The 17597-nt window shown below is 45.4% G+C and overlaps 1 protein-coding gene across 1 annotated transcript; it reads left to right on the top strand.

Annotated features, from left to right (window-relative positions):
- Positions 1-666: 666 nt before the first annotated feature.
- naa30 (N-alpha-acetyltransferase 30, NatC catalytic subunit) lies at positions 667-4706 on the top strand. The gene is made up of 4 exons (XM_071525023.1): positions 667-1693; positions 2844-2967; positions 3310-3365; positions 4569-4706. Exons 1-4 carry the CDS (start codon positions 842-844, stop codon positions 4704-4706), a joined length of 1170 nt encoding a protein of 389 aa, XP_071381124.1. The 5' UTR covers positions 667-841.
- The last annotated feature ends 12891 nt before the right edge of the window (positions 4707-17597 follow it).

The raw sequence follows: 17597 nt of genomic DNA, 5'->3' as shown, positions 1-17597 counted from the left end.
CCACTCTCTGGTGCTGAAAGGACTTCCTGCGATCAACGACAAAGTTCATTTTCAGGTTCAAGAGCCTCACCAGACGGGCCGATGAAGACTATCCAGCAGGATGATCCAGAAAGAACAACGAACCCAATCTACTGGCGACATCTATTGGAGAAACTTCCGTTTTGCAAGACAATAAGTATCCTCAACTTAGATGGCGTCCTCTACTGGAGGGAGAACGGCTCTACACTACTGTACTTTAATAAGTCATGTTATGAAACTAGTTAACCCTTAGAGACACCAGCTTTCTCTGAATTACATTCCAACACAGTTTCAAAACAAAAAGGACCACACGTCAATGCTCCAACATATTTCAGGCTGTGGTCCAAATTCAAGCGTGTGTAATACATGATAGGAACACAATGAAATGTAAACCAAACTGATAAAAGAGCGCCTGCGCAAGACTCGGGCTATCTCAATCCCAACAGAACTCAATGAAGTTAGACCAGGTTAGAGAGGACAGAGCCTAATGATTAACTTTTTAAACAAAACATTGTAAGCAAATGAATAGGCCTAGGCCTGTGGAGAAAAAAAAGTGCTCGTCTGTTGAATTACACCACTGTCGTAAAACGCTTCTGTCTACTGTTGCAATGGCGTTTGCTGCGACAGCACTTTCCGGCAGCAGGGAAATCGAGGAGAAAGCAGCGACAAACGTCGCAAGCGAATCCGATATCGCCTCAATAATCCTCGGATTTATAGATTATTCGGTGAAGTAACCTTTATATTGTTTGTATATCCTTTCGCCTTGTGAATGAAATTGTATTTGACGTTTTTCAAGCGTGAATCTCCACCTTAATGCGGTGGGATGGCTACAGTGCCGACTGGGCCTAGTAGCGCATTGCCTGCATCCCCGGCTGAAATTACTCCCTTCCCCGGGGGTAGGAGCGTGGAGCCGGGGGAGGACGGAGAGCCAGGCTGCGACAGGGACGACTCTGTCACCGTCGGGACAGGGAAGAAGTCACAGGTCACTGAGGTCAAACGGTCGATCAAGAAAAAGCAGAAAAACATGCTATCACATGCTAACCCGACGGCGCTACACCTCAAAATGCAACCCCAGGAGCAGCAGCAGCTAAACGGCTTGGTCAGTCCCGCGGAGGACGCTGACAGCCACCAACACACAGGAAGCCGACCTGACAATCCGAGACCGTCCATGGAAAACTGTGACAGCGGCGGCGAGGGGACCCCGAGCGACAGAAACAATAGTGAGCATTGCCAACACGAAGGCCACAGCCCCTTTTCCAAAAACGGCAGCCACCCTCTCTTGATTAACAATAGCATGAACGGAATGCCGACTATCACAAGAACTGAGGCAGGGCAAAGCCACCCCGGAATCGGAGAGCACCCCGAGGACGAGAGGAAAGGAGAGCGCGACCCCACGGAAGCCCCGCGACCACCGGACGAGCCGCCGGACCCGGAGACGGCCAGGCCCCGAGGGGAAGCCCACCAAGACCCGCCCGTGGCGGAGCTGGCGAGGCTCGAGCTGAAGAGCTCGCCCGGCAGAGCGGAGGAAGAGAGCCACGGGATTCATTACGTCCGCTACGAGTCCGAGCTGCAGATGCCATGGATCATGAGACTGATCACCAAGGACTTGTCTGAGCCTTATTCAATTTATACTTACAGGTACTTCATCCACAACTGGCCACAGCTCTGCTTTCTGGTGAGTAGACACTGAAGAAAACCATGTGTCATTTATATCTACTGTGCCAGTCTAACTTTTTGTGTCAGCACATCAAGCCTAGATTTAGTTGCACAGCAGGTTGACAGTGCTCTAAACTCCCCGAAATCACTCCAAAGAGAAAACCTCCCTTTACATTGCCTCTGTCAAGTCTTCAACCAGGCTTGTCAAGATAAACTGTGTGTTAACCCTCCCATCTTTTAGACTGCCAGTGTCTGCAGTTATACAACATTTCTGCTGAGTTTGGGTGTGACTGCTGGAGTTGGGCATGCACATCGCCTGGCCAGTAAATAATCACCTGTCAGTGTGTCACAGAAGCCGCAGAACATAGTTGCGATATGTACGCTTGGCCACATGAACATATATAGCTTACACACACTTAAAAATAGCCTGCAGTCAATAGGCATTGGCTTGGAGTTTTTATAGCCTCAGTCTGGGTGGAACGGCCACTTGTCTCACAAATCCTTCATTCCTGTTCTGTCTTAAGTGTATTACAGTCAGAGTTAATAGATTTCAAATGAAGAGAAGGAATTAAGAAATGGATTGACGTGACAAAATCCCTGTTTGTGGGTTCCATGTCAGTCTTGTGATGGTGTCAGGGCCTTTTGTCCAGTCATGTGTGTACAGGCATTCAGAGGCATGCAGTGCAAACTTTTCTAATCGTGGACTCTGAGGAAAAGGCACAGTCGAAACGTCAGTCCTATAAACGTGCTAGATGTATCGAGGGCTCCAGTGTGTCGTTACCTGGCGAGGTGCCCTGAGTAAAATAGGCCTAAAACTTTTCTAAGTGTTACATTTTCAGTCTTAGGACAGAGCAAAGTTGTGCTTTAACACGGCGTGTCTCAAAGCACCTACAGCATCTAGTCTGAATTTTCAACACCCCAGTTTAGGCTCCTCACTGTCCTTTCTTTGTTTATCCTTTTAGCTCGGAGGTCGTAAACCTCCCAGTACCAGTTTGTCTGCAACGCTGCATGTGACACTAGAGGAAGCACCATGCAGTAGAGGTCAAAGGTCAGCTCAGAGAATCCTGTGCTGGCAGAATGACAGGAACTTTAGAGATGTTGTTGACTGGCTACTTCAGTAGTCAGTCAGAGGACTTAACTCTGTGTGTGTGTGTGTGTGTCTGTCCCAGGCCATGGTGGAGCAGGAGTGTGTCGGAGCCATCGTATGTAAGCTGGACATGCACAAGAAGATGTTCCGTCGCGGCTACATCGCCATGCTGGCTGTGGACTCAAAACACAGAAGGAAAAGCATCGGTGAGACCGCAGCGCTGCACCGTCTCCCATAGAGGAGTGTAAAACCCAACAGCGAGGCCTGTCCCGCGATACGAAACCTAGACCAGGCTCTGTGGCAGTGTCATAATGCTTTCTTTGACAGCCAAATCTGTTTATGCAAAGTAGAAATTTAGATAAGGTATACACTCTGTGTGTCACCTAGTGTCCACCTAGTGTCAGCTGAATGTCAGTCACACTGCTTATATCTTTCCTATACTATCAGCCTTTAAGACAGAAAAATAGACAAACCAAGTGTTATTTTCTTTACTCTTTGTGTGTTGCTGATCTGTGTGCCGTAGCTGACTTGTGGTCTCCCTGTTTCAGGTACTAACCTGGTGAAGAAGGCCATCTATGCCATGGTGGAGGGTGACTGTGACGAGGTAAGATACATGGTTTCCTTTCCGCTACGGGACAGCCAGTGCTAACCGGCGCTCACTCACTCCGCATGCCTTCCTTTTTCAAACTGACAATGTTGCTGTCTCATATCTTGTTACATCTAGAGATGATTTGTTACCCCGAATAACGATGCAATCAGGGATGTGATTTTTTTTTTCAGTTCTTTCTTCCCCAAGCTTTCAGTGTTTTGTAGCACATCTCATATATTCCTGTATTTCTGCGTTTTCCAACACTATTTCGGGTATTTTGTATTGTCCTGATTTTAACCAGCAATACTATCATGGCTGTGTTTTAGGCTTATTAAGTTGGAAGAGCAAAACTTCCACACACTTAGGTCCATGCAAGTTTCTTTTTTGATTAAACCAAGCTTTTGGTCAAGTACACCTTCACCACTTTGATGTCTTTTGGCCTGTAGCACCTCAGCAAAAGATAGTCCAGTGTGCAGTCATCTTCCTACAGGCTTTTTAAGTTTGGCCATGGCCCTGGTTCAAACTCTAGTGGGAAAATTGGATACTAACATTTCAAGGTCCTTTTTTCCCTCACTGGCGTTCACTTATCTAAGTTTGCCAGTAACCTTGGTTTGATTGTCACCAGCTCTAAGTAATTCACTAGCTTCCCACTATTACAAACTATTTCACTCGCTCTGTCACTCTCTGTTTCCTACCCCCGACTAAACACACACACTAGGGTAGTTACCCGTAGATTTTCAAATCTATGGGTAATTATTCTCCAGACAGAGCAGATGTTTGAGGTGGAAAATTAGATTCAGCATTGGTATTTCTCTGATCTCCTTACTGACCCAGACCAAAGGATTGCCGCTGTGCTTCACCATGTTATTAATATTTTTTTTGGCAGTGTGATAACATACACACAAGGTGACCAAGTTATCCCTGTATTTTTCAATTTATCTCAATTGAACCATAAATACAAAGACATTTGCAAACACAGCCTGTGCTGAAACAGATGCAAACTGCATGGGTTTCAGCGTTGGAGCTTGTATGGATCCCATCAACAAGCTGAACAAATCATACATACTGGGATCAATGCGTTATTTTTGTCCTAGGAGTTAAGAAAAAAGTCCAAAACAACCAACACATTTTTTTTCCTGACAGTAATTTCATTCAAACAGACTTTTTGAATAAGTATTATTCAACAGCCCACTGACTCGGCCGTCTGTGTGTCCCCAGGTTGTGTTGGAGACGGAGATCACCAACAAGTCGGCCCTGAAGCTGTACGAGAACCTGGGTTTTGTCAGAGACAAGCGGCTGTTCAGATACTACCTGAACGGTGTGGACGCACTGCGGCTCAAACTGTGGCTCCGCTAGAGGAAAGGAAAGGGGACGGGGGGGGTGGGACAGTGGGTGCTGTTCACCCCTTAGACTATCAGCTTGACGGCCTCAGCTCAGCCCCGGTCATTTCACTCTTATATACACACACACATACAAACACATACACACACACACACACATACAGTACACATACATCTGTGTACAAGCATAAGAGTATGCACATAGGTATGCATAGACACACGCAGACACACCCTCTTTTTTGTCCTTGACCTCTTTGAACAGCTCTTGTTGAGGCTGAAATGGACTGAAATCCCACCTGATGTTTTCATGAAGGGGCCCCTCAGAGGAGGGGGGGCGAGTGGGGGGGGGGGGGGGGGTCTCTGGGACGACCTTGACTGGGACTTGATGACCTTTTGACCTTCAAGCTTGGACTCCGTACTGACCAGGAAGCGAGGTGTGAGGCAGCTCAGGTGAGGACACGTGTCCGAGCCCCAGAGGACAAGGCGCCGCACCAAGTCATCCTACAGAACACAGGAAAAAACGGACAAAAAAACCCAACACCAAGTGAAACAAGGAAGCGGGGGCGGTAAAAACAGACTGGGAAGAAAATATTTGTGGAGTTTATTTTTGTGTTTCTTTTTTAATCTTGTAAGTTAGATGGGGGACGGAAAAGCTATAGTGTGACTGCGTGTTTGTACCGCCTCGTGTTTTTCGGGAAGTGAGTGTTCTGCCTATTTTCGTGTGCATGTGTAAGTGACGTGGTTGGTTTGACTGTGACTGACCGTGTGTGTGTGTGTGTGTGTATGTGTGTATGTGTGTGTGTGTGTGTGTGTGTGTGTGTGTGTGTGAATGCGTGAGCGCATGCTTGGGTGGAAACAGATTTGTGTGTATTGTTCTCACTATGTATTGTTTTTGTTTCCCACTTTGTCAAACGGGCATAGCAGTCGCTCGCTGCTCCGTTTCCATCACTTGCCTCAGCCTCCAGGCTGAAGCCTGTAAAGATATGCATGCATTTATTTTAACGTGAGTGAGGGGATAAGTGTGATGAGTGTGTGTTGATTAACACTCAGTACTCGACCCAGTCTGAGGCTAACCCTCCTAGCTCCTTCCTCTGCTCAAGCAGAACTATTTGGTGTAAGCATGTTGGTGCAAAGCAGTTGATCTAAACAAATCATTCCCTTAGCACCTCAAACTTTGCCCAACTGGTGGATCTGCCACCTTTTTGCTTCATCGTCTTTCACTAAATCTTTCAGTTCATCAAACCCTGAAGGAGTATGAGTGAGGATTTGTTTTTTTTGTTTTGTTTTCTTCCCATTTTTCAGATCAAAGCTTATTTCCCCCAGTTGCACTGCCAGCCACTGCAAAATTCCCTAAAGGAGAAAGTGGATTCTTTTAGAGAGAACCCTTGCCAATGGTGGTGTGGTCAGGTTTGCCCTAGCTATCGCAGTTTGTTCCCTCAGTTTATTCTTCCGATTCTCCTCATTGCAAGTGCCACTCTATCCAGCACCGCTCACAGCCGGCCCGCAGCGTCCTGCCTGCTAACGGGCGGGACACCGGGGCCTCGGTCTGCTTCTGGTCTGCCTCGGCACCAGACTTGAGGTGTAGTATTAAATATGCTGGATTCCTGTTTGAGTATGCTGTGTATGTGTGTTTATCTCTGATAAAAGGAAAAAAGACAAGTATTCTTAGCAGATTATATTTTATTCTTTTGTTCGCTCTCAGTTTATTTAGATTGTCTACTATACACCTGTACAACCTCATGCTACCCGTAGCGGCTGAGTCCAGCATGCACTTCCCAGGTGCCCTAACTTGATGCACAACCAACCTCGCTAACATTAAAGATCTCCAGCCTGGAACACACACACGCCCCGGGACGTTCCAATCCACACTAATTATGGCAAAGACAGTTTGCATCAACAGCGTTTTTTTAAAACGGCGTAAAATGAACAAAAGGTCAGATGCACTTCTTTTGGAAATTGCTGCAGTGTGTATGTGTATGTACGAACGCGTCTGTGTGTGTGTTTGTTGTTATTTTTGACATTGGCGTGGAATCAGTTCTGTTTAGACTTTTATTTCTCTACTTTCAGAGGCCCCGCACAGGAAAATCACAGCCTTTATGGTGCAAGTCTTTTGTTCCAGCCCGGAACTAATAAGGACGAGAGGACCGGTTAGTAATGGGGAGGAACAAAAGCACACATTCTTCAGCTTTCCAGGATTAGGGTTAGTGGTTGATGTGACAGAGAGGACAGGAGACAGATTGGTTGATAGTTGCCCTGAAAGGGAGAATAAACCCAAAATCAACGTTTTCAAAGAATGGCTGATTATTTGCCAAGTTGAGGAACAAATCACGGTTGTGTAAGCAATTTCAATTGAAACAGGGTGTTAAGATAATTGTAGTGACTCAAATTATGCAATTGGGACGTCTATGCACTTTTATCCTGCCTACAATATTCAGATTAGGAAGCATTGTATGACATTGACATATGGCCTTGACACAACTGAAAATAACACTGAATAACATTAGCTACAGTATTTTGACTGTGGAAACTAAAAAAAAAAAAGTTTTCCAGCTGAGAATTGTGCGGGTCAGATGATTATATAAACGACCATGAATTAAGGGATGAACTAGTCTCATATTATTCTGAGACATGTTGTGAATGCAACCACAGAAACATAATCATTATTTGGGTTTATTTCCCCTTTAAACATTTGAGCTGAGATGATTCGACGTAGGAGCCCAGGAGTGGAAGGGAGAGTAGATGTTTACAGACTTGCCACCCACACAACAGCCTGTGTATGTTTGTGTCTGTGTGTGTTTGAAACAACAGATCAGAAGACCTATTATTATTTTTTATTTTTTTTCAGATTTGTATATGAGTGTTTGTTCTCTATTCATTGGATATATTGAGAGCACGTTTTTGTGAATCATTCTTTGGGGGAATTTGGTTGATTTATTGGTTTTTCTGTTTCGTTTCTGTGCTAATTTAGCCCACCCAGAGAATTGACTAGAATGATGAGCGTTTAGCGGTTGTCATACAAAAAAAGATCTAGACCCTGGAAGCCAACTGTTCTCTTTACTGTTCATCCGTCACCTTTTAGATTTCTATTTCTCCCTGTCCCAAACTGGCATCTTGGTTTAATCTGAGTTTATTCTGGAGGTTAAAGTCTGCTGTTCATTTCATATGGCTCTCTGTTTTGGATACAGATTATTTTTGCCCCCTGACTGTCTGGCCCTTTCCTCTTTTACACAGTGACTACTGACGGATGAAAGGACTAGATAGGTGTCACCATATCGAATAAACTTATCACGCTCTTTCAAACCAGCTGTCAGTATGAGGAGGTGATTTATGACAAATGCGGTGCATCCTTTTGGGCTTGGTTTTGATGGAAAGGGTCTGTTATCTTCCCCTCCTAGTTTTAATCATGTGAAACTCTGGCAGTGCCATTGGGTATATGGGCATTACAGCCAACCACAGTGAGCCAAACAGCTCGGTTTAGACCATGAACACCAACTGAAGGGCTTTGTCATCAATATCAGTGTGTAGCCATGGCCTGTGGTGACAAACCAGCTCCCGCCGCCGCCGACTCCTCTGCGTTTGAAGTCAGTTGTAGGGTTTCACCACTACAGAGGGCGAAAAGTGACTTGTTATGCCAGTTTAGTGTTCACAAATGTCAAACGCAGTCGTTCTTTGCAGTAAGACTTTACGTTTCGCTCATACTAACAATCCCTGGCAGCAGCCCTGCTCCTCTGTCCTCTCCTTGGACGACATTCGTTCTCCTGCAGTTTATCAGATGTCACAATTATGTATGCCCTCAGAAACCGGTTTGTCGGTGAGATAAGCGACGTTTGACTTGGCAGTCATGCTGCGCCACACACTGTGGTCCCGACAACCAACCACAGGGGCTTCCTGCAGTCTTTGGGGCGACCGGCACCGCCGCCCCCCCGCCCCCACCGCCATCCATGAAGTGTGCAAAGGGGAGAGAAAAGGGGTTTTTTTGCATGTCAGATTTTTTGTTTCCCTGTTCCTCTTCCCCGTCTCCTCTTGATTTTGATCTGAAAATGTCCGATAGCTTTTATTTAATGTGGAAAAAGAACACAGAAATAAATTATTTGATTTTTTTAATGCTGTAAACTAGAGTGTCTTGTCTGTTGTCTGGATACGTTTCTCTTTCAAAACACACAATTTACACTATTTTTATATATTTTATATATAAATATATATATTTATATATATAATATATTATATATTTTGCATAACATGAGATTATTAGCTGTATTGTGTTTTAGGGAAGAGACATGATAATGTTGAAATAGTCACAAACAGAACGCTCTCTGGAAGAATTATTTATTTGTGATCACATCCTGTTTTATATCTACAGAAACAGACCAAAATGTGTCCACTATTTTACAGCACACTTAACCTAAAACAGTATTATTGCATATACACAGGCAATATCAATATTTGTACATCAAGCATATCAGATGATTCATGAAGTCACACAAAATGTAGCTTTTTGTTTAAACAAAACAAAATGATTAGCAAAATGTCATTGGCAATACATACACTGTTCAAATTAATTACTTTCCAAATATTTCAGTGCCTTGAAAAATGTTGCATCTTTTCTGTGTCTTTCTGAACTTCAGTAGAGGAGAATTTTATTAAAAGATGCCTCTGATCTTTTCTCTCAAGTCATGAACGACACTGAACGCGTCCTACTCCAAACTGGATCCGACTGCAACTCATGTTATTGCATCTCAATAGTGTGACCGTTCAGCCAAAACTCTCCTTTATCTGCCCTTGTCTGGAATAGATTAACACACAAAAATCACTATTGTGCAAACTAAGCTGGAAAAAAAAAATCTTTCACTTGGGGAAATATTATCTTCTGCCCCAGTGTCTTCAATGATTGTGCTATTCCAGCTGACAGAAACACATGGATTTCACTTAATTTATTAGAATGACGTCTCTGCAACGGGTTTGTACAGTATGGATAAGCTGCTGAAGTGGAGTTCGGCTATTTTTTTTTTTGTACAGCCTAGAAAGCTGTCATGCTCTTGGAAAACAGAAAGATTCTGCCACTGGCAAAAGAATGAGTAATATCAGTCAGTATACAGATTTGTATTGTACATCAAAATGCTGATCTGTTTTTGTGCTACATGCTTTTGCAGGAGAATGATATTCCCTCTGTGCTTGTCACACAGCAATTTTTATGAACAAATGAGTTTGAACAAAACGCACTACCACTAAATTCACACTTACGCTAGGCATTAAATGCAAAATTAATCATTGTAAATGTAAATGATTCTAAAATGTGTTCATTTATGTGGAAACCTTGCTCCAGTTAACATTTTAGGTGTAAGGGGAGAGGGGAAAAGAAAACCTTATTTACACTAACACGACTGACCCTAAGTCAGCTACATATACATATATTTACACTGTTTATGTAATGTCTGAAATCTTCTACAGCCCTTTTATTACATGACCGATACTCGCTGGTCCACACATTCCCCTTAACTCCACAAAGCCAAAACCTCAATTTACAGGCAATGCTTTTAGGCTGCTCTGCCAATGTTATTTTATTTTTACGGGGCAGCGATATTTTTTCAGTGACACAGTTGTTTTTTTTCAAAAGTGCATCACGCTGCCTTCATGGATTTGGCCCATTTGTCCGTTGCCGACCCATCAGAGTCAACATCACCTGACAGCATTCAGAAAAGTGCTCACATTACTACCTTTAGAAAGGGGGAATACAACGCTGACCTTTGTACAGCCTGTGCAATTTGTGCCCTACTCAGTCACACTCTGTGGATCAGATGAGTCATAGCCAAACAGCCCAGGGTGATTGGAGATGCGGTAGTCATAGCGATGGTGATGTTCGCCGAGCCTCCGTTACAGGAGCGGCAGCCATTGGTCACTGACAGAGGACTCCAAAGGTTATCATCAGAACTCATCCTCGGAGCTGTCAGCCAATAGCATGGCCTGGTCCTGCCGATTGGTGCCGGGCTCCCGAGGTTGCTGGGGATGAAACGGAAACAAAATATTAAGCTGCACTATTTGCATCAACCCATCGGCCTGCAGCTAAAGGCCAGTAACTGCACAAAGTGAAACTGAGAAAAATTACTTCATTATCTCCTGTCCTGACAGAAGTATTCTTGGTACAGGACTTGGTCATATATATTTTTTAGTATCATCTATGGGTCTTTTTGTTGAAATGAAATCTAAACTTGAGTCGTGACATTTGACCTTTCGAAAACAGAAAAAATAGTTACTGCTGTGAGTGAACAAGTGAGTGCAGGACCTATTTGATGCGTTGTGATTTCAAGGATTAGTCCTCTGGGATCATGCGAGGATGATTGGCCATTTCTGAGTCAGTCTCTACATTTCAGTCTCTAGCGAATAAACCTTGACCTTTCTTTTCATCGCTGCATTACACAAGCATCATGCATGCACACTGAACAAACAACAAGTAATAAGTACAAGTATGGTTATTGACCTCTGGCTGCCTGACCTTCCTCCTCTGGTGTTTGAAGCTGTTCCTCCTCTTGCGGTGGATCATCCTGATGCTGTAGAGGGCCCCTACGATCAGCAGGGCCCCCGTGATGCCGATGCCCACCGGGGCCAACATCCCGGACACGTAGCCCGCCTGCCGAGGAGCGACACGCAGAGGTTAAAATGATAGATGATAGATGATGATGATAGATGAAGACAGGAGGACAGGAGGAGAGCAGAGCCAATTGGGAAATCATGGTTCTGTAAATAACAAAACTAATTAATTCAATTTAATCCAGATAATAGACATCAATAATAGTGATAGTAGCCGTTATGTAAACACGTAACAAATGATGATACGACACATGCAGCCTTCAACGAATGTTCATTATAGTTTGAGAGAATGCGAAGAAAATGTAGGGCTTTTCAAGGACAGCAGGGGGCAGTCTTACCTTTTCCCTGATCAGTTCTACCCAGCTACGCACTGGAAGAAAAGAAAAGAGCCACAGAATCAATAGATCCACAAACAACAAGATGTTTCCTTTTAAATAGTTTCAATGTTTTTGTGTGTATGTGTCCATGCTGTCTTACTCAGCCCCTGGTTGCGCTGAACCCAGACAGGGGGTGGAGGGATGAGGCTGTAGGGCGGCCGCGTCGAGGCTGTTTTTGGTGTTTCTGTCAGGTCCTCTTCACTCTCGTCTTCCTCCGATTCCTCAGTGTTCTCATCCTCCTCATCCTCATCTGGCTCTTCTGTGGGGAACAAAGGAAAGTCAGGGTGCGACTCCTCCGGTTCAAATTTTATACAACTAATGGAACTGACTCCATGAGGAAAAATCTTATGAAGACTTGACATGAAAGAACCACATTTATTGTCTTTCATCTTTACAGTCAAGTGTAAAACTATAGGCTTACCCTCAGACTCCATCTCCTCTAACCCTGATCTGGACTTGGACACAGGCTGGTGGGTTGCCTTGGTTACCGCTGTCACAAAGTGCTGGATGAATGAGAGGGAGGGGCCGATAGTCGGCAAGGTCTCTTCAAGGTTTGATATCCTGTCGGCACCTAGACACCACACACCACATCCCAAGAGGAAGAAGCAAAGAGCAGTGCAGGTTTTTGCACCGTAAGCACAATACCAACTTGTGACACTCTTTATTTAACTTCTCATAATATGTGAGAGGTCAAGTCCCAATGTCCAGATGCTTTATCGGATTTTGGGTGAACTCAGAAATGCATTTGTTGTAATCCAGTGCATCTCCAAGTTCACTTGAAGTCCATAGTCCCCAGTTTTAAGTTCATAGTCCCCAGTTTTAAGTCCATAGTCCCCAGTTTTAAGTCCATAGTCCATAGTCCCCAGTTTTAAGTCCATAGTCCACAGAATATCGTCGGGACATTGAAGTGTTCCTCACCTTTCTCAGACGGATCCTCCAACAGTCCCGGCTCAGTTTCGGCCAGGGGCGGGGAAGCAGACGGACCCGAAGGGCTGATTGGCTCTAGCAGCTCGGCGCCAGATGTCTGCCAAGGTGACGTCCAGTCTGGTAAGCGCAGGGGTGGGGTGTGCGAGGGACCGTCACTGTCTGTCTCCACGGTGACCAGCTGGTCAAGGTCCGCCTCTGACAGAAGCATTCCTCTGGTTGCCATGGCAGCAAGAGGTTGGGAGCTGCCGGGTGCCAGGATGACCACCGCTGCTGCCCCCTCCGGCGTGACATCCTCAAAAGGCTCGAAGATGAGAGGGAGGGCCTCCGATGACATGGTGCCCTCTGTGGCTTCGTCCTGGGACAGAGGGACCACCGTGTCCGCTGCAATCGTATCAACACAAGCGCAGAGGCAGAATGAGGGTCACTACACATAGCATGGGAATTTAATTCCCAAAGGGCGGATTTGTTTGGGCCTTCTGGCAGACCACAGCAAAATACTGCAGTCTGAAAATGTTATTTTGTTATTATGCTTGGTTGAATTCAGTGAGGAAACCAAGGGAAAAAACAATGATGTAGAGTTGTGGGTTCTATAGCTGCTCAAGTATATTGTGAATTCTCAGCATCATTCAGCGTTTTAGACACAACTCTGCTGACAGGTAAAATGAAAAATGTATAAGCTCTCTGTTGCATAGCAGAGACAAGGCTTCAGCATATAGCGCTAAAGTATTTATGAAAGAGTGCGGCTTACTGAAACAGGTACCTCTTTGGACATGCAAGTTGCTCGTTAGAAATACTTTCGCTCTCAGAGCCAAGTTCACAATACAGCTAAGACACAATGAAAAGAGGCTTGTTTGAAAATTGGCTCTTTCTAGATAAGAGGCTACCACAGAGGGGCTGTCACAGGAGAAACTGTTCACGCTTTTGCTGCGTATCTCTCAGGCATTTCCTTTAGTCCAAAGCATTTTTAAAGCTAGGCTGAAAAATGCTTATAAAGACTGCAATCCTTTTACATAATACCCTTTTGGGAATTGAGTTTTTTGCCAGCTTCCTTTCTGTTGGGGGGAAGCTTCATCAAACAGACAATCCCCCTACGGACGCCAGGAACACATATTGGCTCAGACAGACTCCTTTAATCCATTTCCCTCTACTGCCTCACTGAATAATAACCTGCCTCATTCTTTACAATAGTCTGGATGGGGAGTGTGGGGGGTGAGGTAAAGGGTGAGAGTGAAAGAGAGGGGTTGGGGAGGGGGGAGTAGAGTAGATAGAGAGAGGGGTTGAATCCTCCAAAGACGTGTATAACACACCCTGCCACCAGCCTTTCCTGGCAGTTGTGTTCATTTTTTTTTTTCAGGCCCGAGTCAGGAATAGAAAGTAATTAGACTGCCACGGGTCCCCGCTGGGGTTCAAAGTGGAGCGTGGAGAAGCGGGCGCCTCTTTGCCAATCATCAAAGGCAATCTCTGCCACTAGACGTGTCGTTTTCATTTCCCCCCCTTCACTTTTTAATGAAACCTCCCGAAACCCAGCAAACTCCAGCAAGCCGGAAAATATGGTTCACAGTGGAAGAATTCTTATTGGGTGACAATGACTGCAGAGCATTACCTTACAACATTATGGACCGGAGAGGGCTTTTGTGTGCTGCTTATGAATATGGTTCGCTGTGTTGTTAAGTTTGCAGATAGGGAATTAATGAGCAAGGAGAGAGTGGAGAAAGTTTTACTTCCGTGAGAGAATTATGTTTATCTGTCTAATATTATCTCTGTCCTTTTCCCACCAACACTGATTATGCCTTTGTGCTTGTTTTAGACTTACCTCCACTCTGTCTCACCGCCTCAGTCCACAGGCTTTCTGGCCCGTCCTCTCTGGGTGTCAGGTTTGGTCCGATATCAGGCAGAAGGGGGTCTGGGAGCGTCGAAACGGTCACTCCCTCCTGGCCCCATGCTGCCATAGGTGTGGAGGTTCGAGGGGAGAGGAGGGATGAGGGAGAGATGGGACTGAGGAGAGCGGTGCTCTGGGATGTCAGTCTCTGGAGCCAGGCTGCAGGATTAGGAGGTTCAGTGGACGGTGGCCTGCTTGTCTCTGTCTCTTTACCCGGGAGAGAATCCCCGAGGCTGGGCAGACTTGCTCCGTCGTCCCCCTCGCTCCATGGGCCGTCCCTTTGCTTCTCCTGGGCCAGTCCTTTGCTGTCCCAGGCTGTGACCCTCAGGCTGGATGTCTCTAGCTGTGGCGGCGCTGTGGAGGAGGCAGATAATCCATACTGGGTTGATCTTGGGGTATCCATCTGCTGTTTCTCACCTGTAGGAGTTAACGCGGCCTCGTTGACGACAGGTGCGTCCTCCTTTGTGTCCTCGACGGAGGCCGGCTCGCTCTCTGAGTCCACGGACCGCACTGGAGCCGCCTGCGACTGTCTTTGAGCCTCTCCCATCTCAGATGAGCTCCCAACGGCAGTGGCTGTCTCTGCCTCACTCCTCTGGTTAAACGCCTCTTCACCAGCCTCGCTCGGCCCAGATCTTCCATCATGGCTGCCCCCATTTCCTGCCTGCGTCACTGGGACTATCCCCTCTGGTCCCGTTTCTCGTCCATCTGGGCCAGCCCCTCCCTCCGCACCTACATTCACTATTAGGCCAGTCACATGTTCTGATGTGCCAAAGACCGACTTGTCTGCGTCTGAGGACTCAGAGTTTGCACCTGTGGAGTGTGTTGATCCACCAGGTGTTACTGAGCTGGCACACTGTCCATCACAGCTGCTGTCCTGTGTGGGGGCGGCGCGCGGGATGTGGAGACGGATCGGGGTGCCATAAACACAGAGACAGGTTCCAGCCAGGAGGAGGCGGCGAAGCGTCCCAGACATCAGCATCTCTGCCTCCTCTCAATGCCTGGTGAAAGGTGAAAGTGGGTGCAAATGATAAATGCTAATAGGCTGAGCTGAGGTCTGAACAGTGGCTGTGTCAGGCAGCAGACATGAGGACAGAGACAGAAAGCAGAGGTGGCAGAGCCTGGAAGGGGCAAGATGAGGTGGCAGGCCACATTACAAAGGTTTGTAGCATTTGCAGATGAAAGGGCCAGAGTTAAAAGCCAAGTATTATTCACTTGAGAACTTCATAGCTTATTTATTTTGGAAGCCTAGCCTATGATAATCACAGAGAAGAGGATTAAGTTTGCATTTCTGTCAGCCTTTGCTTTGATCCTGTAGTTGCAGCGTTTTGAATAGCTCAACTAATTTGGATAATATTCCTTTTCATCTCTGACTCTCATGTTCTTTTTGTATAAACATAAAGGAATACAGATGAATAGAGACATACACACACAGAGAGAGAAACAGAAAGAGAGAGAGATAGAGAGAGAGAGAAAAACAGAAAGAGAGAGAGAGAGAGAGAGAGAGAGAGAGAAAGAGACAGAGAGAGAGGGGAATCTGACACAGCAATCCTTTGCACCCCTCCGCACTTTACAAAACTATAAATAGCACCAGGTTCCCTATCCTCTTGGATCCTATTCAGTTGGATCCATGGATGCTAAATTGGTAAATTATGTAAGCTTCTCTCAAAATAGGGTAATGTTCAAAGAGGATACACGTACACCCCTAAATGCTACATTGAATTAAAACGTCAACACTGTGTATGGTAGCCTACATTATGCATGATGGGATTACAATAGACATCAATCTTCGCTGCAGAAAATAAAGAGAAACGACACGTTGAAATTCCGCTGTGTTAACAGGGTGACACCCTTCTATGTTGCCTGAGTCAGACAAGCGTCTCAGAGAAATCATCATCAAACCCTGATGATGATGCACAGTCCAGCAATGTCTCAGTAAAGCCCTGAATGCCCACTTGTCTGCCTGCGCACCTTTCCTGTGATCAATATAACTGATGCACTCAACAAGAGTAGCCAGTCCACTACTTGACCTGACAATATAATCAGCCAGACATATGGACTGTAAGACCAGTCAACACTGCGGTGTTGAATCCCATTGCACGAATCCATCTGAAATGGTTGCACTGAAACGCAACATTGTAGCTATTCATAGCCTTACCTAGAGACTATCCTGCAGCCCGAGCTGAAAACGCATCCATCATCTCATCTTATTCTGTTATGGAGATCGAACATGTATTCACATTTGGTAACAATTAAAGTCGCATTATAAGATGTCTAGAAATAAAATCGCCTTTACCTTCCAGGATTCATGTCGGATTGCCTTGCCAGGAAGCTTCTCTTGCAGTGTGCAAAAAAAAAAATCAATTCATACGAATACAAATTTACCATGTATATCCTCCAATAGATGTAGTGTGGAAAGCAGGCTGAAGGAGAGGCTTGTTGTTGTGCAGCTCAACGTCACTGAATGAAAGTCTCAGTCTTCTCTACGTATGTCCGCCTGGGCTTCTGAAGTGCCGCCACCAGGGCTGCAAATCAAACATTTATTAAGACTGACAGCTTCAACCTCTGATTTATGATAAGGGTGTTATTCCCTTCGGGTGTGTTTATTCGTTTTCTGTGATCATTAGCGGTTTATTTCGTTTCAGTCTCTGTTTTACTGTGTCTCTTAACAGATTTTTCCCCTCCAAAGAGGCATATCAGGTCAACCTTTAACATGTGCTTGCGCGGTGCTGAATGGACAGCTCCTTAACCTGAAGTTGTACCTCTTCTCATCAAGAGGGCTGTGACAGTGTCGCCCTCAACGCCAGTGGTAGGCCTACACTATAATGTTTTTTCCCATCGCTTAAGAGAGGATAGACACAAAAATACAGCAAACTACAATTTGCGAAATTATGAGAATTAGGTAGTCAAATGATCAATTAGCACGTTGCTGTAAGGTCTGTTGTTGTTGGCTATTTATAATCTCTGTTCACTTTACCAATTACATTTGAAAGATCTGCGTTTGGTGTCATCTGAAATGCTGAAAGGTACGTTATTTTGAGCATGATTTCTATTTTTTTTTTTCTGTTCGAGCCCGAAACTATTTTTGATCAGGCAAACTTTCGTGACGTCACGGCCCGTCGGAAGACCCAGCCCAACCCAG

Source organism: Centroberyx affinis, unplaced genomic scaffold, assembly GCF_046629955.1.
Source record: "Centroberyx affinis isolate AG114_WGS23_722 - 3 ecotype Tasmania unplaced genomic scaffold, CSIRO-AGI_Caff_v1 ptg001256l_1, whole genome shotgun sequence".
Lineage (NCBI taxonomy): Eukaryota > Metazoa > Chordata > Actinopteri > Beryciformes > Berycidae > Centroberyx > Centroberyx affinis.
This window is presented reverse-complemented; position numbering and strand designations above follow the sequence as displayed.